Raw genomic sequence first — 25,674 nt, 5'->3', positions numbered from 1 at the left:
AGGAGAGGAGGGGAGATGTACAAGGAGACTCTGGGCTGATGATACTAAATTGTGCACCCAGCGTGAACCACCGAGGACAAAGGGCGCCTGGAATGTTTATTTGGGGGTGCCAGCCAGGAGCTGTGGCAGCAGCCCCCTCCTCTCCCCTCGGCGCTGGGCTGGCCAGGCCTGGGCAGGAGCGCGGTGCCCCGTGGGAGCGGAGGGACGCTGCCGGGGTGGCAGGTGCGACACGTGCGCAGGGCTCAGCTACCCCGGCGGCAAGCAGCGACCCCGCCGCTTTAGGCCTTTTTGGGGAACTTTTATTCCAAAACTGGCACTTTTGGATACTTCTCAGGGTGTTTGTTTATTGTGCCGGTGAAGGTTCCCGTGTTCGCTGTTTCCATTACCCCGCTGTGCTCCCAAAAGAAAGCTCCAGCGTTTCGGGTGCCTCCGTGCCGCCGCCCACGAGGCCCTGCGCTCCCGACACGCCGCCGGGGCGACCCGCCGGGCCGCGCGCCCACGTGGAGGAGCGGCGGCGGCGCCTGCGCAGTGGGGCGGCCGCCGCTGTGACCGAGCTCACGTAGCGCGCCGGCCGCCGGCCCCGCCCCACCCCGCGCGGGACGGGCGAGGCGTGGCCTGGGCGCCTATAAAAGCCCCCGCGGGGCTAGTCGCGCGCGGTTGGTTACGCCACGGGGCAGCTCGCGGGTGTCCGTTACCGGTGTCACCGCCCCCTCCGCGCGCCGCCACCCGCCGCCCTCCGTTTGCGCAGGTGAGGCCCGGCCGCCCTCCTCCTCCTCCTCCTCGGCGGCGGGTGGGAAGGAGGGACGGAGTGGGTGGGTGGGTCGGGGGGATGCGGCGCGCCTTGAGGGGAGCGTCGGGGTCCGGGCGCTGCGGCGGCCGCTACGTGGGCGGGGATGTGGGGGATACGTGGCAGCGCTCCGCCACCGGTGTGTGTGTGTGTGTGTGTGTGTCCCCGCCCCCGGTGAGGGGCCGGTGCCCCGGGCCTTGCGGCCGTTACGTAACGGGAGCCGCGAGCCTCCGGAGGAGGGCGGGAGGGCGCCGCCGCGCCGGCAGGCAGGGCCGCGACGGCCCGCCCGGCTGCCCCGCAGCTGGTAGACTAAACAGTGCCGCCGCCGCGGCCGTACGGCCCGTCCCTTGTGCTCGGCCGGGAGCAGCTTGGAGCTCCCCGCCGCGGCCCGCCTCTGTTCCCCTCCGGGGGCGTGCGGCCGGCGGCGCAGGTGGGCTCCCGGCCGCCGGTCCCACCCCAGCTTTGCGGCACCTCCCCGGGTCTGCTGGGTACCGGCTGGCAGCCGGCCGTCGGCGTCTGTCCGAGCAGGGGCTGCCGCTGCTGGGGCCGAAGGCGAGGGAGCTCGGTGCAGCTGGTGGGCCGCTTGTTTGCGCTGTGGCAGGGGTTGAAGGGTGATCGGGCACTGGAACGGTTTCATGCTCGGATGGATGAAAAGTTACTTTGCATAAACGCTGGAGTGGCTGCGCTGGTTGTCACACGCTGTTTGTAACCACGGGAGCCGTGTGTAGGAATTGCGTCGTGAGGAATGAGGCTTATCTTGATTTCCCTCTCTTTATACTCCTTGGGGTTGGAGTCAGCTAATTGCCTCGTGTAAAACCGATCTCGCATCTAACTTTGCGGTAAGCTATACCCTTGAGCGAGTATCTTGATAGGACCCAACCTGTCTAGAAGGAAAAACTCCAGCATGGAGTCTTCAGCGTGCTGTTCAATGAAGAGTAAATAAAAATGGTATATATGCTTAGAGTAAATCTTCCAGTTCCCCAGAAAAGCTGGATGTTTTTAGAAGAAAGATAGTTCAGAGTTACAGAGGGAAGGTATTGAAAGGGTTGCCCAGCATTCTGTTTCACACGTTTTTTTTCTGCTGAATTCACTAAGAGAAGTTGCAGAGGCGCTTGAGTGCTTAAGTGTTCACCTACTTCAGATACATAGAAGTTGAGCACTCAAGGTTTTAGTAAATGAAAGAAGCTATTGGTTACCACAGGTAGATAAATGTTAAATGCAGCTTCTTACGATGCCAAAGACCATTCACTAAGCATGCAGGCAGTACCCTGGGCAGGGGTGGAAGGTGTAAAGGTGATGAGTTTCCAGTTTGTCTGGGAAGAGGAGGCCTGCTTTTGGGGTAAGAGAAGTTCTCTGTCTTGCTGCTCTGTACCCATTACTACCATGGATCATTGCTGGATACATCTGAATGTCTTGAACCATACTACAAAGCATTCTATTTGACCTAGACTACTTTTTTTTCTCCTCTTTCTTCCCCCAGCCCAGGACTCAAAGTAACAGGAATCTGCCTAAATCTTGCTATGTTAAGAGTGTTAACTCTGCCATTTAAGCAGTGGTTGTGGCATAGGTAGGCACATCTCTTCTAGCTGTTAATTCATTTAGAAGCTGAAGAAGCAGCACCATTTCATGAATGGCTGCCCAGCGGCAGTGCTGCCCTAAGCACCTGCTGATGTGTGCTCTTCACATGGGGTGATACGTCTGACAAACCAAATCAGGCATGGGTGTATGGGGGGAAACTGCTACCTCCCCTCCCAGCAAAAAAATAGCTAGTGTGAGTTAGCACCCTTTGCTAATTCACTGTGTAGCCCTACACGTGACGGGTCATCTACTGGCACAGCTGAGGTGGTGGCATGGACAGGAGCTGCTGCAGAACTGTGGTTGGACAGCAGGGTTACTGACTGCGTTAAGAGCTGTGCCTCCAGCCCAAAGAGAGAGTGGTGCTCTGAGCTATAGAAGCTTAAATGTTGATGCATAATGAATGTTTTTTAAGTCTAGCATTTATAGCTAGATTTTGAGGTGTTCACATATATTAAAAAATACCCAGTGCAGTTTGAAAAACATAAATGACAGATAATGAGTAACACTGTGGAAGGAGTAAGGGTAAATAGAGGTTTATGGGAGGAAAACTCTGTCTCTGTGTTGAGGTTGATATAGATAAGGACATTATTTTTTTTTAAAGAAAGTGGTCCAAAAGAATATACTTGAAAAAATGTGCTTGACTGAGGAAAGACTGTAAATAAAGACTGTGCTGAAACAGCATGTTTGCTGTCGCTTGTGCTGTGTGTTTCTAGGAAACGTTCTTGCAATAATTTCAGAATGCCTTGCTGTTCCCCTCAAGAGGAGCAGGCTTTTTGCTACTGGAGAACCACCTGTGGGGCTAGCTTCAGCCTAAAAGAGCTCTTATCTGTTACTGTTTCTTAGCTGATCGTTGGGATTGTCCTGCTTGCTTTTACAAGCACTCTTAATATCTGAAAACAGTCTGTGTGTCTCTATAGATATTCTGCTGATCCTTGAGCAGAAGGATAAATAGAAGGATAGCCTCCTCTTGTTTTGTCTAATAAGATAAGTGCTCTGCTCCATCACCAGTGTTCTTCGTCTCTGCTTAGAAAGTTAAGACAAGTGGGCTGTGAAAGGTGTGCGTCCGTTCAGTCTTAGTCTGGAAGAAACCAAAGAAAAACTTGCTTTGGTTCCTTGGGTACAAATCTGTGTATGACCACACCTGTTCTGTAGTTAGGCTCAGGAATGTCATCTTCAAGTTGGCAATAAATGATACTTAAAACACATCACCTACTGGACTCTAGAATTCATTCTCATTTCTTATTAGACTATTAATTACTTTCTATATATAAAATTACTTATATTACAACTTTGTCGTTAAAAAGAAGCCTAAACTATGCCACATTCTTTTGTTAGCAGCAATTCTAGAAAATCTTTCTGTTTGGATCTTAATTTTAAAACAGCCTTTAGATATACATACTAGAGATCTTAGGGAACTGGATTCTAATGTTTCTGTTCTGTGAGACTGGTAAGCAATGATGACAGCTAGCTGTTCTTGGTACTTCCCCTGGGAAAGTTCTTTGCTTTTGTGTAGTATTTCCAGTCACATTGTGTCACGAGGCTATAACTTGAGTTGTTCTTGAGACAGTAGAGGTTTAGTGCAGTGAGCAGCTATCATTTCTGGTGCTATCCTCTCCCCCACCCCCTAAACTCAGCTCAGTTTAACTGATTCTTTTTTTATATTTTTTTTACATACAGTGGGATACAGTAAGGATTGTGAGAGTGGACCAGTATTTAAATCAAAAATTGAGGATCTTGGTGGTAACAGTTTTGATTCTTGGCTTTGCAGCAGACATAATTTTGAGTGGGCCACTTATTTCTTACCTAAATAAAGCAGCTGTTTTGGAATTAGGTTAGAGCCATTCCAGAATAATTCCTTGTTGAAGTACACCCTCCATTCCCATTTTCTGTCTGTTTTGTGGATCCTGGTAAGCACTTGTCAGCTTGGAATTGGCAGTAAGGACACTTGTATAATGAGCATCTTCAATGAAATGCTTTAGGCTTTGGTCACCAATTAGCGTGACCTTAATCGTTGTGAGGTTATATCACTCCTTGTAGTTCGTCTTAACTTTGCTTTTCCTTCTGCTTGCATGGATGCTGCCATGCACGGCCACTCTCCTACGACTCTTGCAGGTTGTTTCTGCTTGTAGAGCAGAGCTGAACTCTTTAAAAGTCCTCAAAAAACCCGCCTCTAAGTTTTGCCGTTTGAATTGGCATTTGTTGTGTATTCCCGCTGTCTGGGGAATCCTGTGCTGTGCTTGGCACTCTCATTCGTCCAATTCTGCTTTGTTTTATTTGTATCTACACGTTTGTTTGTTCTTTGCTATTTTTTCCCATTCATGGGTTTTGTTTTTTTTTTCCCTGCTCTGCCATGTTTTACTGTTTCAAAGCTTAGCAAACATACTACTTACGGAAAGTTAGGAAGCTCCTGTGTTAAGGCTGTCAGCGGGACTCCCACGTCTCTATGTGGGTAGTGGATTCCCTCCTCTGTGAGATGCTCAACTGCTGTCTGTGTTTGCCTGAGGGAGGGACACGGCTGAGGAGGAGAGTCAGACTGACAGGAATAATGTGGAGAGGATTTTCGTCTTGTTTTACTTCATGTCACTGACAGGAAGAAATTAAGCCTACTTATTTGGCAGCTTGCGTGCCTAAGAGATTTCCAGTGTCTATCTTAAGTGAGCTTTATTTTCGTTGATTTGGGAACCTGTAGCTGATCCTTTTGCAGTAGTTTTGATGCCGTGCTACTTAGCAACTGCTGTTAGGGCAGTGAAAGCTTGGCTGGCTGCTGCCTTGGGCTCTGTTTCCAACTCTGAATTCTGTCTGGGAGGGAGGTAGTCTTGGGTGGCTGAAAGCTACTATGGGAGTCTGAGTCCTTGCAAGTGACAGAGAATCCGGAGACTGCGAAAGGAAAGAAAAATGAAGTTTGAAGTGACCTTTGGACGTCATCTAGCCTAACCTCTTGTTTGAAGCTGGGTGAGCTTGGAGGTTAGGTCAGGCTGTGTGCAGGCTTGTCCCGTTTAGTTTTGAAATTCTTCCAAGAAAGGGAAATTCAGTTTCTGTGGGCAACCTCTTCTAGTGCCTAACTGCTGTCACTGTGAGAAAGTTCTTCTTTGTGCCTACATAGACTTTCCCTTGTTGCAATTTGTGACTGTTGCCATGTGCTCATTCTGCTGTGTGCCTGTGAAGGTGTGAGGAGGGAAAAGCATTGCAGCTGCGTTTGGGTTCAGCCCAGTATTGGAGCAGGCTGTAAAGGCAGGTAGAGAAGAGGAAAAATGATTCTAAAACATTCTACTTAAACAGGCTTTAAGGCATCATTCTGCTGTGTGAGGTGGAAGACTGTCACTAAGAGCCATAGGTGGAGAGGAGGCATTGCTTTCATCACCATTTTGATGGGGTTTTTTTGTTTGGTTTGTGTTTTAGAGAAGTTTCATACCGATTAATAGTACAAAGTAAACTTTATGAAGCTTTCCTTGTGTTTCACTGAGTGCAGTAAACAAATAGCTCAATGAATTCTGCCCACTGATAACGCTGGTAAATATTTATCATGTAGTAGAACTGTTTGTGCTTTGTAATTGATTCAGAGATGTATTTGCTTGAGTGCTGAATGAGGAGGTGGCACTTGGCAATATTAATTGAGCAGTGTTTTCCGGAAGAGTGCAGGTACACATTAGTGTCCTGGCACACGTGGGTACAGCTTCTTTTAAGTTAAGAGTGAGAGGAAATTTGCCAGCAGGAAAACTTCATCATTCCAGATGTGACCCAGTAATTTCCAGCAGTTGCTCAATTGGAGCTCTTGTTTAGTGAGACTGATTAGTCACAGAAGAGGGAGGTACAGTTGTATAGACCTTACCAGCATCCCTGGTTTGTGCTGAAAAGTAGGTAAGTGTTACAGGCTGGCTGGAGGGTTTTGTGTTTGCTCAGTGTGTTTAGGGCTGGAGTTTCACAAGGGGATAAAACCTGTGCTGCTACCAGAAACAACAGTTTTGCCTTCCATTGCTGTCCTTGGCTGCCAGTTCCTACGTCCAAATTGCGCTCCTGTCGTGGCATGGATGTTACGTGGCTGTGAGTGAACTGTATGAGAACTGAACTTAGGGTGAAATGAGCTTTTGGGGGATTTTTTTTTTTTTTTTTTTTAAATTAGTTATGTCTGAAATAGTCTGATTTAGCTTGTTGCCTGGCTGCCTGTGGAGGGGATGACCAAGCGAGGAGGAGGTGAGGACACACCTCCTGGTTTAGAGCGTTGGGAGGCTGAGGTGTCCGACTCGACTGGGGAAAAAGCAGCACTCCAGGCTTCTGTCTCCAGATATTTACTTTACAGCTTACTTTTTGCCATCAAATGTGTCAGAACATTTCAGCCCTTCAGTTGTGGTCATGCAGATTTCAGATTATTTACAAGAGTTGGAGATGGTGCTGCTTTGCTGGGCTTGTATGAGTTTCCTGGTGTTCATGTTAGTGCCAGTGGAACTGTGCTTGCTGTGTCCAAGAGGCAGTCCAGAGAGTCAAGAAATCTGAACCTGAGTACCGTTCTTCCTGTAGTGCTGGATGTGGAAAGGAAAGGAGGGAACTGCTTCCTGACCTTTGGGTGCAATATGAGAAGAGATGCTGCCCTCCGGAGTCAAGGGAGCATTCCCAGTTAGTATCTCCACTTGTGGGTGGAATGATTTTCCTTTGGGTGTGACTCTTGCGCTTTCCTGATTTTTGTTTACACCTTTCTTGTGTGAATGGCACGCCTGGTTTTGTGTTGTTTGCTGTTGGTACTGTCAACTCAGTCAAAAGCATATTGCTTTCTTCCGAAAAAAGGCCAAACCCCTTTGTAGCTGGGCTTGCTTTGTGATGTTGCTTTTTTTTTTTCCCTTTTTTCTTTATCAGTTGTCTTGCCATTGGAAGAGCTGTAGAACAGTTTCTGTTAGTACGTGCGGTGTTTTTTTTTTTTCTGGGCAAATACAATAGATGAGAGTTTAAGCTTTTGTGTTTGGAAAAAAGTAGGTCTTGCGAATTCTGAGTCAGTGTAATTACTTTTAAAGTATGTGGTAGCAAGGAAATCCTAGGCTGTTAAAAGGGTTCAGGATCTTGAAAGGCTGAGAGCTTGGCAGCTGTGTGTGGGAGAAAGCACTGCCTGTGAGCCTGCTATGGACTGATCCAGGCACTAACTACGAACCAGCCGACAGAGGAGCTTTTTGTGTCAGGTACAGAGGCAGGCTGGCTTTGCGGTGGGGGCAGCTGAAGGGCAGGGATATCCAAATAACTTACTCTGAGGGTTTTCATTTAGACCTGTTCCACTGGCATCTTTCTGACTGAGCAAAGGAAACACTTTTTTTCATTAGGTGGGTGGACTCGATAATACATGTTTTAGCTTGATATTATGGGTTTTTTCAGTGTTTGATCTTGGGTTTTTTTTTGGTGCTTTTTGTGAGGCAGCTCTATCTGCAGTGTCTTAGTGTGGTGGTTTGACCGTGGCTGAATGCCAGCACCCACCAAAGCCATTTTATCGCTCCCCCTCCTCAGCTGGACAGGGGAGAGAAAAATACAGCAACAGGCTTATGGGTCGAGATGAGGACAGGGAGATCACTTGGCATTTACCGTCACAGGCAAAACAGACTCAACTTGGGGAAAAAATGTAATTTATTACCAGTCAACTCAGAGAGGAGTAATGAGAAATAAAATCAGATCTTAAAACACCTTCCCCCCCCCCCGCCCCCAGCTTTCTTTCCCAGGCTTAACTTTATTGCCAATTTCTCTCCCTTCTACCCCGAGTGGCGCAGGGGGACAGGGAAAGGGGGTTGGGGTCAATTCATCACTCTGTTTCTGCTGCTCCTTCCTCCTCAGAGGGAGGACTCCTCATACGCTTCCCCTGCTCCGATGTGGGGTCCCTCTCATGGGAGCCAGTCCTCCATGACTTCTCCAGTGTGAGTCCTTCCCACGGGCTGCAGTTCTTCACAAACTGCTCCAGCGTGGGTCCCTTACATGGGGCGCGGTCCTTCAGGAACCGACTGCTCCAGCGTGGCCCGCCCCCCCCCCCCCATGGAGTCACTAGCAGCAAACCTGCTCCAGTGTGGACTTCTCGCCTTAGGTTCACAGGTCCTGCCAGGAGCCTGCTCCGGTGCAGGCTTCCCACAGGTTCACAGCTTCCTTCAGGTATCCGCCTACGCTGGTGTGGGGGCCCTCCACGGGGTGTAGGCAGATGTCTGCTCCACCGCCCATGGGCTGCAGGGGGACAGCCTGCCTCACCATGGTCTTCACCACAGGCCGCAGGGGAATTGCTGCTCTGGTGCCTGGAGCACCTTCTCCCCCTCCTCCTTCACTGACCTTGGTGTCTGCAGAATTGTTTCTCACACATATTCTCGCTCCTCTCTCTCACTGCAATTACTGCTGTGCAATAACTTTTCCCTTTCTTAAACATGTTACCCCAGAGGCGCTACCACTGTTGCTGATGGGCTTGGCCTTGGCCAGTGACGGGTCCATCTTGGAGCCGGCTGGCATTAGCTCTGTTGGACGTAGGGGAAACTTCTAGCAGCTTCTCACAGAACCCACCCCTGTAACCGCGCCCCCCCCCCCAACCTTGCCATGCAAACCTGTTACACTTAGATGTCAAAAAGATGAAGAATGTTTGTGAAGACCCTGTTTCCAAGTTGTTTTTTCCTCTCTTACCGCACAAGACAGAAGTGTAAGAACGTCTGCAGAAGGGCATCAGTCCTCTGTGAGAGCTGTTTATCAAGATTCTGCTACCTCAAGAACTAGTGGTAGCTCCAAGAGAAGCAGCTCTCTCTTTTGAAGGCAGATTCAATTTCGGTGAATAGGGATTTTTAACCTACTTGATGTTTCTTTCTTAGGTACGTGGTGAGGTGACCGCTGTTCAACTATGGCATTCCACAAGATTTGGTACACCATAGCCCTTGGACTTCTGCTGCCTTTTTCTTATGCCCATACGGACTTCTTCACTTCCATTGGTGAGACATGCTTTGGTGTATACGCTGCGTAGCCGAAAGAGTTTCTTGACGGCTCTCAAAACTGATTCTACAATGATGTGTTAATGGCACCCAAGGCTTTAATTGGTACAGAACTAATTCCACTTACTAGTTCTTATGACCTTACTGACTTCTTTCTTTTGGGAGAAACGTGCTTTGAGTTAAGTCAGTCCAGTTAGTCTAATGACCCAGGCTAGGCTTTGTATTCGTTACGTATTCTTTTAGGTATTGGATTTTCAACAAAATTTTGGTGTGGACTGTTGAACGTATGTAGAAGCAAGCGAAACAGCGGTTGAAGGTACATAATGATACCAGTATGTCAGCATACTCTCTCTTGGGTTCTGGTGGCCTATGACACAGTTGAAGATGTGGACTGCATCACTTTGTATGAACCGGTTCAGCTGTCTGCTTGCAGGAAATGAAGCAATTATTAATTAATAATAGTGTCTGTTAGGGGACCCATTGAAGTCATGCAAGTAATCTCAAAAATAATACACTAGATTAGTATTGTATATCAAACATTGTCTGTGTATATTTCTGTAGCTTTGTCTTTATTTGCTCTACATTATGTATGCTTGAATGAAAAATTACTCTGTTGCAGCCTACTTCCTTTTCAAAATGAATCCTAAATTGGTTGTAATAATAAATATGTGATATTATGTTAATTTCCATGGCAACAAGCTTGCTCCAACATAAGATTTTCACCTTCAAAAAAAAAAGGGGTGAGAAGCCTTACCCAAATGCTTGTTCAGGATTATTTAAGCAAATGCAGAAGGACTTTGGGGAAGAAAGAGTTGAAGAGGGGAAGAAAGTAGAAGAGAGGAAGAGCACCTCTATTCACAGTTCTTGGGGGGGGGGGGTGGTGTGTTTGTTTCTCCTTGTCTAACCAAACTAATTTGTTTTCTAGGTCATATGACAGACTTAATTAATACAGAAAAAGATCTGGTGGTGTCACTGAAAGATTACATTAAGGCAGAAGAAAGCAAGCTGGAACAGATCAAAAAGTAAGCAGCTTGTTTCATAATGCTAATAGTTAATAATTTGAGTCCACCCTTATGTAAAAAAGTGTTTCCCAAGGCTGATTAAATTTGTGGAATTTTTTCTCTGAGGCAAAGCTTAAAGTAGCAGGTTTTGCTGAGTTTTAAGTTGTTATCTCCGAGCCATTGGTTTGTTTTATGCAGCTTTCTAATGATGAAATCTAATCAACCTGCTTTCTGTACGATACATTCACTTTAGGACTCCTGCTTGCACGTAATTCCCATGGGAGTGTAGATCTTGCAGTGACAATTTGGTTAATGGAAACTGAAACCCAAGAAGTCTCCAGATGAGTGTTGGAAGGACTGCAGTGATACGCTAGATGTAAAGAACGCTAAAAAGTGTTGGTGTGGCCTTACCGTTCATGAGTGGCTAACCAATGAATAGTAATAACCCACTACAAGAGCAGAGACTCTTTCTGCATGCTATGTTTGGATTTAAAAGTAAAATAAAACTTCTCTACTGCTTTTAAAAATAACAAGAAACCTGACTGTTGTCATTACTATGTTGCTCGGCTCTATAGACGTGAGGACCAGAGCTCAATATGTGAGATTTTATCACAGTAGAAATAAAAATCCATCCAGGAATAAAGATACTTTTGTTGGACTGAATTTATTTTTATTACTTAAAATACAGAGTTGAAATTGCTCATAGGTTTGGAATGTTACAAGTATATTCTTTACAGCTACAAATTAAGATGCGAGTGTGCTGCTTGGACATCCAAACGTGCATAAATACAGCTTATCATATAAGCATTGCAGCTCTGTTTTTATTATATTAGAGGTGCCTGCTGACAGGTCAGAAAAGTTAAAGTGACTGTCAGAGAGAGATGGAAGAACCTGGAAGAAATGCCAGCGTCATTTGAGTTTCGGCTCTGTGCTTTGGCTGAAGGATATCAGTAGCTTGTGTTGACTTAAATTCAGTGGAAGTTGGTAATTCACTGAAATGCGGAGGATGGCTCATGCCTTGTGAGTGGCTTGTGGTGGAGGCTTTGTGAAACAAAGTACTTGAAAGGAATCCTGGCCTTATGGTTGTGGCTCACGGTTGCAGTGACTTTCAGCTACTCATTAGGTTTGATAGGCATGCAGTGGGAAATGCACAATTTGTTGAAATTGGTTTCTTTAGTCTTCAGCTTGCTAGAAGCTGGAGTTGATCCATGGGAGCACTTTGAGCCCTCCATTTTGGAGGGAACCCCTTCATTCACGTGGCTGCTGGCAGGAACCCAGACAGGGGCTGTCAGAGCGCAGTAATACCACTAAAGACAGTGTGGGAAGAGTGAATGCAAACAGTGGCGCCTTTAACAGTAGTGAACATCTACCTGTCTCAGGTAAAGCAGGCAACTGTAGCTCAGGCGTACCAAATTCTGGACACAGAGCTCCCTCCAGGCTACAGGTTTTGTATTTGCTTTCCATTGATGTTGATGTTTGGTATCCTCTGGGGGGGTGTGGCTTTTTTAATATTAGTTTATCTTGTTTTCAGGGTGTTGTTACATGTCTTCGTGTTCTAGGTTTGCGTTGTTTTGGGTAGAGAGGGGAAGTTTGGTTGCTTTGCAGACATGTAGTGGCATAGCACTGATTGTTATGGCATGACTGATGTGCTTCATGACTTGAGACTGGAGCAGACTCTGTGAACATGACAGATGAACAGCAGAGTTCTTGAAAGGTGTGCTCACTTCACAGTGCGTTGGAGTTGTGAATGGCTTATGTCCTGGGCAGAGTTAGGGAGGTTTGTGGAGTCGGAACTGTAGCACCAGAAAGTTGATCTGGGCTCCTCGTTTGGGAGCATGAGAACTACGTTTCTTAATACAAGCTTACAGTATGGAAGACAGTTTTGTGGTGGGAGGCAAGGGGCTTGTAGATTTAAGAGTGCGTGTCTAAATTTGAGAAGCATTGACCTTCTTGTAAACATTAGAAAAGAGAGCTTTAAAAGATAAACAATGTGGGTAAAGCTTTGGTTTTGATTAGTCTTGCATGAAAGCTCACAATGGAACTGCTGGCATACTACATTCGGTATTTGTAGGAAGGAGTTTGTTCAGCAGTGTTCCAATAAAGAGCAACACAAGATTTAGGCTGCAGCTAAGGAAGAAAATTTAAAACAAAAAAAGAAGAAAAAAAAAAAAAAAAGGAAAGAAAAAAGCCCCTTTTGTTCCTTCTAGGAATGCTTTATATATCGATACTGTAAAAGCTTGCAATTTGTTTTGGGTTTTTTGTTAGCGAAGACTGTTGAATAGCTTGAAATAATTTTTATAGTGCATTGGCAGAATTTTACAAGATGAATGTATATTTTCACTATAGATGGGCAGAGAAATTGGATCAGCTGACAGATACTGCTACAAAAGACCCAGAGGGATTTTTGGGACATCCTGTAAATGCATTCAAGTTGATGAAACGGCTTAACACAGAGTGGGGTGAACTGGAGAGCCTGGTTCTGAAGGACATGTCAGATGGTAAGCATGCCTGTGGTAAGAACAAGGGTCATGTTGTAATTGCATTTACTTGACTCTGCCTTTCACATGTCATGGTTTGAATTGAATTTGGGCTTTGAGGTGCCTTCATAAAAAATCAGCCTAGAAGACCTGCCATTTTGCTGTCAGTGTGCTGTAATTTGAGCTTCACGAAAGTCTGGGAAAACTGTAGTGTTTAAACAGAATAATCTCCTTGTATGCTTTAAATTTTGCAAGGGATCAGGGCTTGCTTCATGTACTCTACCACTTCTTGCAAACTAGTATTTTGGGAAATATTATCTCTTAAGTGTGATTACTCTGTTGAACAGAAAAAAGGGAACGAAACTCTTCTGAGTGCAAGACGTGTGGAGCTGTCTTTGAGTATTGTCAAGTGCTGTTGCTGCTGGTATGCCCGAAGTTGTTAAGGTGGGATGGTTCAAAACCTTAATGTTGGCAGAGACTGAACATTTGTGGAACTGATCTGAATTAGTGTAGTAAACACTTTGCTGCCTCTTCTCTTCAGCAGGAATAGGAGCTCTTCAATAGGGAACAGGGCAGTTGACTGTGAAAGACACTTATCACCAAGGAAGCTGGAATGATTATATGTGACCTATGAGAATCTGTCTCAACACCTAACTGATACCAGATGTAGGTTTGTAGTAAGAAATGATAAAAAAGTGAAGCTTTTAGAAAAGACCCAGGGTTAGTCTCTGATGAGGATTCAGCACATTTAGCTTCCCAGTTGCTGCTGTGAGGGACTGAATATGACAACTGAAAAGGCAGCCCGCAGTCCATACCAGCACATCTTCGGTCCTTCTGAATGAGGAGGGAAAAAAAAAAGTGGGACTGTTCTGGTTTCAGAAAATTGTCAGGAAAAAGGAAAATATTGGGGGAAGCGTAGTGCAGTAAAAGAAAGGATGCACAGGAGTGAAAGGATATAGTATTTCTTTAAAGCAGGAACACCTTTCCATAAACTAATAGTGTTATCAGGTCTGAATAGTTAAAAAGGACTACAAGAGAGTGGCAGAAATCACAAATCTAGCCAGTTCATTGGTTTTGGGATGGTTTTGCAGCTGAATGTTGCGTGCTACGCTTGGTCTGGTTTTGGTCATATTCCTTAGTTTGTTGCTGGTGGATAGGAAATGAACTTAACAATCATTGGCACTGTCCCTAGTTAACACTGTAAAGCTCGTTGTGCTTCTGGATCTTGGGACAAAAAGTTTGTTGAGTAGAAAATTTGCTTTTCTGAGAATGCCAGAGTGGCTGTCAGTTTGTTCAAACTGAGGTCCTCATGGCGGACTTGGTTGATGCTGTTCCTTTTGGTGTTTGCGTGTACCAGGATGTGGGTTCTGCTCTCCTGGCTTCCTGGAGTTCCATATCCCTCTTTGGTGCAAGCAGCCCACCAGCCTCTGGACTGTGCCCGAGCAGAAGGGGAAAAACGGTGTCAGTTCTCCTGCTGAAGAGAGGACAATACACTTAGCTCTACAGGAGGGCCCTTCAAGTTACACCAACAGCAGTGGTTGTGTGTGTGCACCAGAGAGGAGTAGGACCTCTTGTAACAGGGGAGATGATTACATGTGATTCTTGTGACCAGGAACGGTTCCTAGAGAGAATATTTTTCTACTTTATAGAACCTGCTTGTCCTGGTGCCTTTTTTAGCCCCCAGCTTTTTCTTTTGATTGTTCCTTTGCTTTCTTTTCACAAAAAAAAACAATCAAAACACTGACTTTTCAATATGCACCCTGAGTTCAATTCAGAGTAGTGTGAAGGTGAGTCTTGAGAAACCTTTTTTAACTTTGTGTGTTTCTCAAGTTGCTGTGTAACTATGTTAATGCCCAAGTCCACAGAAAGCAGTTAGGTTCATAGTGGCTGCTTGGTTGCCTAAGGTCTTGCAAAAGCTGTTTGTAGTTAGACATCAGCATTTTTGGTTTTCATCTTTTTATTGACCAGCCTTAATCTTTACACTGCTATTCTTAGCACTGTTTGATTTTTTCCTCTTCTACATTGTTTGTAAATTCCATGTTATTAAATGAAAGGCCTTATAGAAGGTGGATTGAGCAGAATGTTGCAGAAACTACCAATCTGTTACCTGTAATGTTCTCCATGTCGGGGTGGTCTTTTTATTGTGTGTGGCTTTTTTTTTTTTTTTTTTAACCTGTACCACAAAAACAGTTTCTGTGTGAAACCGAAAGGGTACTCCTGTCCTTCAGAAACAAACTTAATGGCATTTGTCGGTGCTCTGTTAATGGCCTTTCCTGAAATGTTAGCTTTTCCCTGGAGTAGGGAGTCATTTCATGCATAGAGTTTATAGAATTCTTGGGACAAAGAAGGCCAAATGTTTCACTGTCTTTCCTAGGCTTTATCTCCAACATGACTATCCAGCGGCAGTTTTTCCCAAATGACGAAGATCAGACTGGTGCAGCAAAAGCCCTCTTGCGGCTTCAAGACACTTACAATTTGGACACAGACACCCTCTCAAGAGGGAATCTTCCCGGTAAGAGTCATTGATGTTATTTTCAGAAGACGCCATGAACTTTTACTAAATGTCCTGATCGCAAATCAGTTGGTGCTGTTGCATCTTGTTTAACTGTGTAGTGTGAAGGTAACAACAGGGAAACATTTGAGTTAGCGAGTACTTTACGGAAAGCGGTGTGATGTGGTTGTTGAACGTAGGTTGACGTAGGTGTCGGTTTTAATTCTGCCGTGCCTCAAGAGAGAAGAACGTTTTGCTTCAGGCTGTGCTGGTGAAGAGGAACTCAGGAAGAGCTGCCTGGCTCTGGGATGCTGTCGGGTGTGTTGCTGTGGTAGTTCTGTCAGAAACTACATCCACTTGGCTTTCCTGCCTGGTGGACTTTCTTCTGCCAGCACACAAGTGCATGTGGATAGAACGCACTGCACAGAATGCAAGTTTCTTTCTGAATTGAGGCTCTCCTTTGTCCTGTTGTTCTCCTCACTCTACTCACATGCTCATTTTCTCCTTATGCTAGAACTTGAAAATTTCTTTACAGTTGAAGTCCATGAGTGTCTTCTAGTTATGGTAAGATAATTCAGTGTTAATAGCTTTTAATAAAAAATCAATAGCAATAAAATCTTGCCTGCGCACGGATTTTCATTGTGTTGAAGTAGTTGCGTGCTGACAGATACGTAGTTTTACTGCACAACGTAATGCATTTTAACAAAACAGTTGTGTCATTTCTTATCCCTTTCTCTCTCAGGACCTTTCCGGTTGGGAGTGACTGAAGTTTCTTTGAGCTTAAATTTCATGGAGTATATAAACTGAAACACAAAAGACAGAGGGTGTCATATGCATATGCAGGCTTGAACTTATGCAGCATTGCCTGAAGTAATCTTTAATAGATTTATATGCAGGAGAAGACACACTTCCTTCTTGTTAGGAGACTCTTTCTCTGAGTTTTCCTTGTTTCCTCTGTTTGAAAATAGTAGTATGCTAAGTGGCAAAAAAAATCAATCTGTACAATCCATCTGTGGTTTTGCAGGCACTCATTGTGGTCGGATGCCTAATAAAATTAAGGGTAATTGGCTTTACATGGTATGATGTATAACCTTGCTTTTGGATTTAGTTCAAGACTGTCTCAAAGACCTACAGATTCATTCTAATACAATAAACAGTTTGTTATTGTTTTCTTAAAACAGCACAAAAATACAAGACAAAGTGCTTCAGGTGGACTGCAGTTTACTGCTGCTTTTGAGGCAATAAGCTGTCCGGATGGTGTGTGATAAAGTGTAATTGTAGAACCTGAAAGTTCTGAAACATAAAAGAGAATAGGTTGGTCTCTTCAGAGCTCTGGAGAGGCACATCCCACATGATCACTTGTCTGTGCTCCTTGTCTTCCTTCTCAGGGAGTTTGTTTGGCCAGGTCACTGAGTTTTGCTCAGAACCTTAACTACTGTCATACAACTTACTAATTCTCTTTCCTGCCTTACAGGCTGTGCTGTTTCTTTATATTAACTGTCAACCCTATTTGATGATTGCTGTCTTTAGCACGCTTATAAGAGTCGCCTTTTCATGTGTGGGTGCCATGTTGCTTCTAAATGTACCAGGCTATGGCCCTGCAACCTGTTACTCGTTCCAGGGGCTCTCTCTGTCTGAGAGCACTCCACCACCACTGCACCCCATTCCCCTAATCTTTGTGTTATTTTAGAGTTTGCAGCTTCAGGCTCAGAAAATGGAATGCACTGGCCATCACGGGATTGACCACAAGGCGTTTAATTAGTGAGCAGAAACAAAGTTGTTCTGTGGGACACTGCATTTCATGGGCTATCTCTTCAGCTATTTAATCTCTTACGGCATGTCTTCAGCAGAAGAATTCCCCTGTTCGAATGCAGCTGTTGGAGCCTGTAATATAAATTCAGGATGTATTAAGATGTAATCAGGAATGTAATTTTAGCTGTATAACTGGCAGGTCCTGTTTCCTTTTTTCATGATTAAATTTGTTTTTTCACTGGGCCTTAATTTACAGTCGCAAAAATAGGAATGTATAATTTGCTTACTAGGGCTTTAATCTGTCAGAGGTCTCTTCAAATGTTTCTAAAAACGTCTGACTTCAACAATCTTGAGCAGCTGGGAATTTACTGACTGATGTTTTCTTTTTCCTCCCCCCACTAAGTTGTCACTAACAAGATGTGCTTCAGTAACGCTTTGAAAGTGATAATGCAATAGCTTTGAAAATAAGATTTCTGAAACTTCATATTTGGCTTACTGTTGCTCTTGCTTGAAGTGTTTGGGATTTTGAAGAAGGAAGGTTGGTTTTTTTTTTTTTTTTTTTAAAAATTTTTTTTATTTTTTATTTTTATTTTCCAGTAATGGTAAAGACATTTAGCTAGTTGCTGGTACTCTGGCAATGGAAAATGCATCTAACTGCTTTCGTGTTCTGCCAAGGATTTACAGGCTTCAGATACTTAAACTGAGTCTTCAACAAATAGCCACCACAGAAGGGAGATGTTGAAGAACAGAAATAAACTGAGCTGTGAAGAATAAGAAATACTTGATTGTTACTCTGAAGACTGGTCTGGAATTCTGTGTAAATTGTGTTTGGTTTGTTTGTTTTAAATACAGGTGTGAAGCACAAATCCTTTTTAACAGCTGAAGATTGCTTTGAGCTGGGAAAGATTGCCTACACTGAAGCTGACTACTACCACACTGAGCTCTGGATGGAACAAGCTCTGAAACAACTGGATGAGGGAGAAGTGTCTTCTGCAGATAAAGTCTACATTCTGGACTACCTGAGTTATGCCGTGTATCAGCAGGGGGATCTGGGCAAAGCCATGATGCTCACCAAACGCCTTCTGGAACTGGGTATGTGAGAGGGAGATTCGCAGCTCGCCACAGTTACAGTCTCAACTGCCATGCCAGAAAGCGTCACAGTTAAGGATTGTGCCTTTTTATTGAAGTATTTTCTGCCTCCTGACACTGTTGGCTTCTAACCGCTTACCCGTTTTACTCATGACTGCCTGAAATTTGGTTCTCTTAGTGTGCCTTACTTTTCTGTGTTGAGAATACTGCCACTTAGGTACAGGCAAGAACAAAATTAATGAAATTAAAACTAAATTGGTAATACCAAAATCTCTGCAGATTATTTACATGCAAATTAAGCGTACCTGAGATGAAAAACTTTGAAAACAAAGAAATACAGAATGCAAACCGTGAGCTAAGGTTCTGGTTTTATGAAATATGAGAAGTATTTATGCTTCTGTAAATATTCACTGATTGACTGTGTAAAGGATGTGGTGGAAAGTTCAGAACTAAACCTAACATAGCAAAGGCTAGCGAGAACCATTTATTCATGAACTGAAGCTAATTCTGTAGATTTAGTGATTGGGAAAAGCTTTGTCACCAGAAATCTTAATTCCCCTCAGGGAAGTTTCTAGGTTTACAGCCCAGCTCTCTCCCTTCCCTGTTCCTCTGTCTGTCTCTCTGGTGAGATCGGCTGGAATGGCCAAACCCTTTATCTTCATGCTTAGACCCCTGTGCCTACTGAGGATCCTGGTCTCACAGTAAGCAGTTTCCTAATGGAATGAACTGAGCTTAGCTCTGAAAGCTCGTTGTGTGTTTTCGTTCAGATGAGTAAGGATGTATAATAAATATAGATAAATAAGAGCGGCTGAGGGAACTGGGGCTATTTAGTCTTAAGAAAAGGAGGCTGAGGGGAGACATTATTGCTCTCTACAACTCCTTGAGAGGACATTTGTAGAGAGGTAGGTGCTGGTCTCTTCTCACAGGGAATTAATGATATAACAAGAGGGAACGGACTCAAGTTGCACCAGGGTAGGTTAAGGCTTCACATTAGGAAAGATTTTTTCCACTGAAAGGCTTGTCAGGCACTGGAATAGGCTGCGCAGGGAGGTGGTTGAGTCACCATCCCTTAGTGTGTTTAAAGGTCGTTCAGATGTGGTGCTTGGAGATATGGTTTAGGGGTGTACTTGATAGAGTAGGGTTGATGGTTGGACTTGATGATCTCAAAGGTCTTTTCCAACCTGAATGATTCTATGATTCTGTGTGTGCATGCTGCAGGCTAGCATCGCTTCCAGCTTAGCTCAGCATTTTAGCTATCCTGTGGATGCTCTCAAACCAGAATAGATGTTTCTGATTTCTATTTGAGAAGCAGTAGTGTGCATCTGTTTTCTTTTTGTCAATAGCCTCTTCTGGATACTTCTTCACCAGTTGGAAACTTGCCAGTGATACTTGTCTGTTTCTTTCTCAATAGATCCGGAACATCAAAGAGCAAATGGGAACATGAAATATTTTGAATATATCATGGCTAAAGAAAAAGAAGCAAATAAGTCCAGTACAGATTCAGAAGACCAGATGGAGAAAGAAACTGAGGTTAAGAAAAAGGATTACCTGCCTGAGAGAAGGAAGTATGAAATGCTGTGCCGTGGGGAGGGTCTCAAAATGGTAAAGTGGAGTAGACTGTTTTCAAATGTATGAAACCAACCGTAACAAAACAATGTCAAGAATTTGTATGTGGCATGAAAGTGAGCAAGTTGTTACAGCAGCTGGCTAAGTGTGTAGAGCTGAGGATTAGTGTGTGTTGGATTTCTTCCCCGTTGCATTCCGTTCAGCAGACAAAAAGTAATACTGCCGCAGGCACAGCTGCCTAACATGGATGCGCTAAATAATACTGAATAATTTAAATAATTTATTGAGAACAATTTATTGAAAAAAGATGCTGGAAGTCTAGATTTACATACAGAATAGAATGAGGCTGGCTTTTTAGTAATAAAATTATTTTTAATAGGACTGTGTAAAGTACTGCAAGTTGCAGTACTAGAGAGTAATGTGCTGAAAGTATTAATTTCTCAAACTTAAAGCATCTCTTTAACTTGTAACATAACATTAAGGTAGGGAAAGTGAATTGTTCTGTCTCTTGTTCTCAGGACATGTTCTGTTTCTCAGATATGCTAGTCACATGGAAATTCTCTGATTATCTCTTGCTCCACCTTGCTTTCAGACTCCTCGGAGACAAAAAAGACTCTTCTGCCGCTACTACGATGGAAACAGAAATCCTAGATACGTTCTGGGCCCTGTCAAACAGGAAGATGAGTGGGACAAACCTCGAATTGTTCGCTTCCTTGACATCATCTCCGATGAAGAAATCGAAACTGTGAAAGAACTGGCAAAACCGAGGGTAAATGCCTTACGCTTCTTTGCCGTTTGGAATCTTGAGATTTTGTGTGTATTTTTCTGTGTAAATGTGTGTGATTCTGTCTCCTCTTGAATGCAGGTGTGTGTGTTCAGTGTGCTCACACATTGCTTATCTCACCTTGTAGCTCTTGGTGACACAGTCTTTGAAGGAGACAGTGGGGAAGCTGGAAATTGTGTGGTTAAGAGAGCCAGGTAACAGCAGTACGGGATTGTCACTCTTCTGGCGGATGCCATTTCAGTGCATGCTCTTTCAGATAAGGAGGAGAACGTTCTACAACAGAAAACAAATGTACTGCAGCTGGGTTGCCCTGAAGTGTACCTGTCATCCGGTTTTTGTTCAGTTTTCGGGATTTTGCTTTTTTAAGTCTGTGTTTGCCTCAGTCGTGGCATGAAGAAGAGTGCTCTCCAGGGAAAGGCGAGCATTCCTCTGGTCCTGGAATGCCACTTTATTGTATAGACAGGAATCAATGGTTGTATTCTCCACTCAGTGTAAAACTGACTTCTCTCTCCAAGGCTTTGAAGTTGCCTGCAGATGAAGGAGCTTTAAGAAGGCTGTACTTAATCAGCTTCTTACTCACGATGCCAGCTCATCAAATCCTGTTGCAGAAACTGGATCTCGAGGTTCTGAACGCAGAGGAATCCAGGGCAGCTCAGCTATCTGAGTAAACAGGAGTGTCCAAGACAAACAGCAAACGGATGGAGTTGCCTTCTGTATCCAGTTGGTGCGACTCTGCATCTCAAGATGTACGTTGAATTGTAGCTAGTTAAATTGATTTATTTTTCCATCAAATACCAATTACTTCTAAAATAAGATTTAAACTTTGTAGAAGTATAGTTTTCCTGCCTTTTTTCTTTGTTTTTAGCCTAAATGGCTTTTCATCCAGAGAGAGCTGAGCAAACAGGTTAGAGGGGTAAGTGCCTTAAGTATAGGACAAGCTGTCAGCTTGGTCTGCTATAAAGTAAACCAGCTGTGGGCATGTCAAGGAGGAGGCTGCCAGTCGCCACTGCACTGAGTACTAGGTAGCCTGAAGGCGATTTTAGAGCTTCCTAACGGCTGATGCGTTGTATTTCTGAGGTAACTTTCTGAACTGTAAGCAAGAAGCACAAGCAATTATCTCCATTTACCTGTAAAACATCTCTTCCTGCTGGGCAGCCTTGCTGCAGGTCTAAAAATCAGAGCCCCAGTTGTTTGGCTGTAGATGATAAAGCCCCTTTGGTGCTGCAAAAGCTCTGGCATTATGCCTGTGGAATATGCCTGAATCGCTTCTTTGTGGAGTAGAAATAAGTCTCAGCGCTGAAAATAAAAACCTGTGAAATGTGGTGATTGCAACTTCTGAACTTGCTGAGAGAATTGTTTTCCTATTAAATATTTGGCTTGTGGTAGACTTGGAGATTCATAGCGCATTAACGTAGAAGCATCTATATGTGGTTAGCGTTCCCCAGATTTCATACAGCCGAGGCCTTGCAGGGCTCGGCAACGAGTGTAGCAAGAGGCTTGTGTTTGAGACTGAAAGGTCATCTCCTTCTTCCCGATGCTCGAGATGTTACCGTCACCACCTCTCGGAAGACAGCGCTGTCTGATCTGTGCCCAGACTTCTGATGTGCTGGTGGCATAAGCTGGCAGGATGAAGCCTTGTTATTCAGCTTTGGGAGTCTCGCTGGAGTCGTAGTTTGTGCCTTGATTCTTACGTGCATCTGTGCGAGATGAGAGGAGAGGTGGCATATTAAGAGTTCCCAGTACCTTTTCTTGTTAGTAGGCATGGAGAGGCCTTGACTTAGTTTGTTTTAACAATAGAAAAATATTTCTAACTGTTTGGGACTTGGTTACAACATACCATTTTATGCTTCTTCCAAAATTTGGGCTCTGCAACTCAACATTTACACTTACGAATGGTAAGTTATCATTCCAGTTATGAGAGTGTCTGATGGTACATGGACAATATTAAAGGGTGCATGTAAGGTTCTGAGTCAGAGCATCAACATGGATGGCGTGGTGTCAAGTAAATGGAGTGCAATAGAGGGGAAGGAAGGCCCTGAACCAGGAGTTCTCACTCTGTGCAAATGAGGAGTACAATGTAAACATGTCCATGGACTGAGCAATTAGCTTGTGTTAGCAGTCAGTGTTGAAGGAGTCAGTGCAGCTTTTGGTACAGAAGGAATGAAAAAGGTATGGGGTTTATTCATCTTTCACTTATACAAGATCACAGCGTTGCCTGGATTGAATTTAACCGTAAAACTCATCTTACGTGCTCAGGACACTGCGAACAAAGGACCGATTGTACACATGCCGTAATACTGTATCTCTTCCAGCAGTTGTTGCGATGTGAAGGAAATGAATGCTAGTTTACTGCATTCAGATGACTGTTCTTCTTGCTACAGAAATGGAAACATTACTTCTGGAAAACGCGATCATCTCTAACGCTCTGTTTTAAACAAACCAAACCAAACCAAAACCTAAAAAACTCTCTTCTAGTAAAATTGGAGGCCCCCTCCTTCCCCATCACTGCTTTATGAATTTCCACCCCCTCCAGAAAAGAAAGACCACCACAGAAGGTGACCGGGTGGTGTGGCGGCTTGCGTGACATTTCCCCTTAGGCTTCTGAATGGTCGGATTGCTGTGATGCATTATGTGCTTTGTAATGCAACTATTCTGATGGTTCGCTTCACAGCTGAGGCGAGCCACCATTTCAAACCCCATAACAGGAGCCTTGGAGACGGCACATTACAGAATTAGCAAAAGGTAAGAGAGCTCTATGCCAGATGTTTTGGGCCTGTAATGAGTGCGTAGATTCTGCTCATTATGGGGAAAAAAGAAGTGGTCTAAAAAGACAACCTTGACGTTGTAGTCCACCACTTTATTACATGTAGATCTGTAACAGGCTGTTACTGCTGAGTTTCTCAGTCTTTTCCTTCAGCTGGAAGTTTGGGGGGGGAAGTTGTTTTTTTTTTTTTTGGTCACCTGCTCAGTGTGTGTTCTCAAATGATGATCTGTACAAGAAGCAGGTTTCTACATTCAGTTTAAAAATTTAAACACGTCATGCTACAAAAACTTCAGTATAGTTGTTTGGTTTTTTTTAATATTCCCTTCCCCTTGCTCTTCTCACCAGCCAAAAATTGTCCTCCCTTTCCTTATAAAATCCAGCAGACCACTTGAAGTGCTTTTATATGTGTAAGGCTTCAAGTCCCTACTGTGCTTGACAGCCGGAGCGGCGTGAAAAGCATACGTTTGTAAGTCATGGAGCATTTCATTGTCCAAGAGAATCCCGTACTTCTGCCTGGGCTTTTCTACCTCCTGCTGACACAAATCTGGCAGAACACAAGCTCGTTTTCACTGGGCTGTTGGTTCTTTCCACCTTATCTATTAAGTGCTACAAGTCTGGAATTTAGCCAATGTTTTCCAAAACTGGCTGGCTCTAAAACCACCTGCTTCTGCCTGGTTTTAGTGGTGGAGATTAAAGATTGGCTGCATGTTCATCAGCAGCATTAAGCCAAAATTCTGAAGGGACTTGAACTTCTGGGTGAAGAGGAATTGTCTGTGAAACTCAGCATCGTAAATTCCTTGAAGAAAGTCTCTAGTTTCAAACAAAAACAACAACAACAACAACAACAAAAAAAGGAAAAAAGAGAAAAAAAGGAGGAAAAAAGTGAAAGGACAATCTAACTAAATTTTTCCAACCAATTTGTTTTGATTTGGACATGGCAGCTACAGCTTCTGTTGCCTTTCTAATATTGCTAATTTAAGAGCATTGCATACCATCCAGACCAATCGGAACCCTTTCAAACACCTGTGGCTTGGCAAAAAAGCAGCCTACTAGGTGGGTAAGCCCTTGTCCTTTCTCTTTTTGTAGCTGAGCCGTGCTACTGTTCATGACCCTGAGACTGGGAAACTGACCACAGCACATTACAGAGTCTCTAAGAGGTAAGGGGAACGTCTGCCAGGGGTACACCCAGTCCGAGGAAGTCTATTCTGGGAGCGTACTGCTTCATCTCTAAACAGGGGGCAAATAAGGATTTTGCATAACTTTTCTATTCGTAGTCTCTCTCTAGAAGAAAGAGAACGGCCTAAAGCAAATTGAGCTGTCATGTAACAAAGCAAGCGGTCTGCTGAAATAGAAAATCGTTCTAAATGTTAGCAGTAGCCAAGACAGAAGTGGCCTCTTTCACTTAGCATGGCTTGTCTAGTGCAACTAACGTACTAAAATGTTAGCTCAGCGCGGCGTTCTGCTTCCACTAATGAGCAATGGGAAAGGCTGCCCGGGCAGCTCACCTCTGCCGCTAAATGTCGGTGTTGATGCCTGCTGCTGAAAACTAGGCCCTGATGAGCTGCTGTGATTCATGGAGATTTCCTTGTTTAAATGATTGAAAGTAGTTGCTGCTTTATTAGGAAACTAGTGTTCTTTCAGCTGTTTTGAACAAAAAAAATCTGAAATTGGAATGGCTAGTAGCTTAACGGGGTTTTATTTAATTATGAATTTCTCTAAGAAAAGTGCTTCAAAATACTGGATCGGAAGAAGTTCGTTGAGTCAGGAATCATTATAGCTCTCATGGAAACTAGAAAACCATTGTAACCTGAAGTCTGATCCTTAAAGCCACGCTTGTTACAAGTAGTGGCAAGTTGAAAGGTTTTATTTTTACACATTGAAAACTGCCTTGCACCTTCAGCAGCATGCAGGTCTGCTTACTCATCAGAGCATGTGCAGGTAGTGGGAGTCCTTTGGAAATGGTCTGGTGAGCTCTTGCATGTTTGCTTCTTCAGACTACCTCCACAGGCCCCTCCAGAATGACTTTAGGAACATGGTCTTCCTGTTTGACATGTGTTGCATTTAATTTTATTTTTTGTTTTTAATTTTGAAGTCTGTCCGTGTCCTGTCTGGGTTAGCTGTGACTGAGTATTTTAAAGAAAGCATTTATTCAGTCTTGGGGTTTGTTCTCTGTGACACAGACCACTCCAGGGCATTTAGTGAAGAAACTTGTTAACCCATTTGAACATACCCTCATGGTTTCTGTCAAACTTGATGTGCCAATAATAAGAATTAGAGAAGGTGACCAGACCACTAGTTGAAATTGAAATTGAGATGCATAATAGGCCCCTATTGAAACAGATGATACTTAGTGAAAGCACTTTTTATTTGGAGTTCCGATTTTTTATTAGTAGGCAGTGTTATGCCTTGCGGCGATTGCAGGCGCTACAGTCAGACAAAAATAGTATTAGACAAAGCCC

At 44.1% G+C, this 25,674-nt stretch overlaps 1 protein-coding gene across 4 annotated transcripts in view; it reads left to right on the top strand.

The window, feature by feature from the left end:
- Positions 1-686: 686 nt before the first annotated feature.
- P4HA1 (prolyl 4-hydroxylase subunit alpha 1) overlaps positions 687-25,674 on the top strand; it is a 35,906-nt gene continuing 10,918 nt past the window's right edge. For 3 of the 4 annotated variants that reach the window (XM_086467479.1, XM_086467478.1, XM_086467476.1), the window contains exons 1-9: positions 687-748; positions 9,175-9,291; positions 10,217-10,313; positions 12,639-12,790; positions 15,144-15,281; positions 17,865-18,104; positions 19,513-19,703; positions 20,260-20,436; positions 24,302-24,372. In XM_086467479.1, the coding sequence (XP_086323605.1) occupies positions 9,204-9,291; positions 10,217-10,313; positions 12,639-12,790; positions 15,144-15,281; positions 17,865-18,104; positions 19,513-19,703; positions 20,260-20,436; positions 24,302-24,372 (1,154 nt within the window). In that variant the 5' untranslated portion in view covers positions 687-748; positions 9,175-9,203. Of the gene's footprint in view, positions 749-6,948; positions 6,977-9,174; positions 9,292-10,216; positions 10,314-12,638; positions 12,791-15,143; positions 15,282-17,864; positions 18,105-19,512; positions 19,704-20,259; positions 20,437-24,301; positions 24,373-25,674 lie in introns of those variants that run through there. The other variant, XM_086467477.1, reaches the window with a different exon arrangement.

Source organism: Leptosomus discolor, chromosome 6 (genome assembly GCF_034619465.1).
Source record: "Leptosomus discolor isolate bLepDis1 chromosome 6, bLepDis1.hap2, whole genome shotgun sequence".
NCBI lineage: Eukaryota > Metazoa > Chordata > Aves > Leptosomiformes > Leptosomidae > Leptosomus > Leptosomus discolor.
Note: the sequence above shows the minus strand (reverse complement) of the source record. Positions and strands in the feature narration are given on the sequence as shown.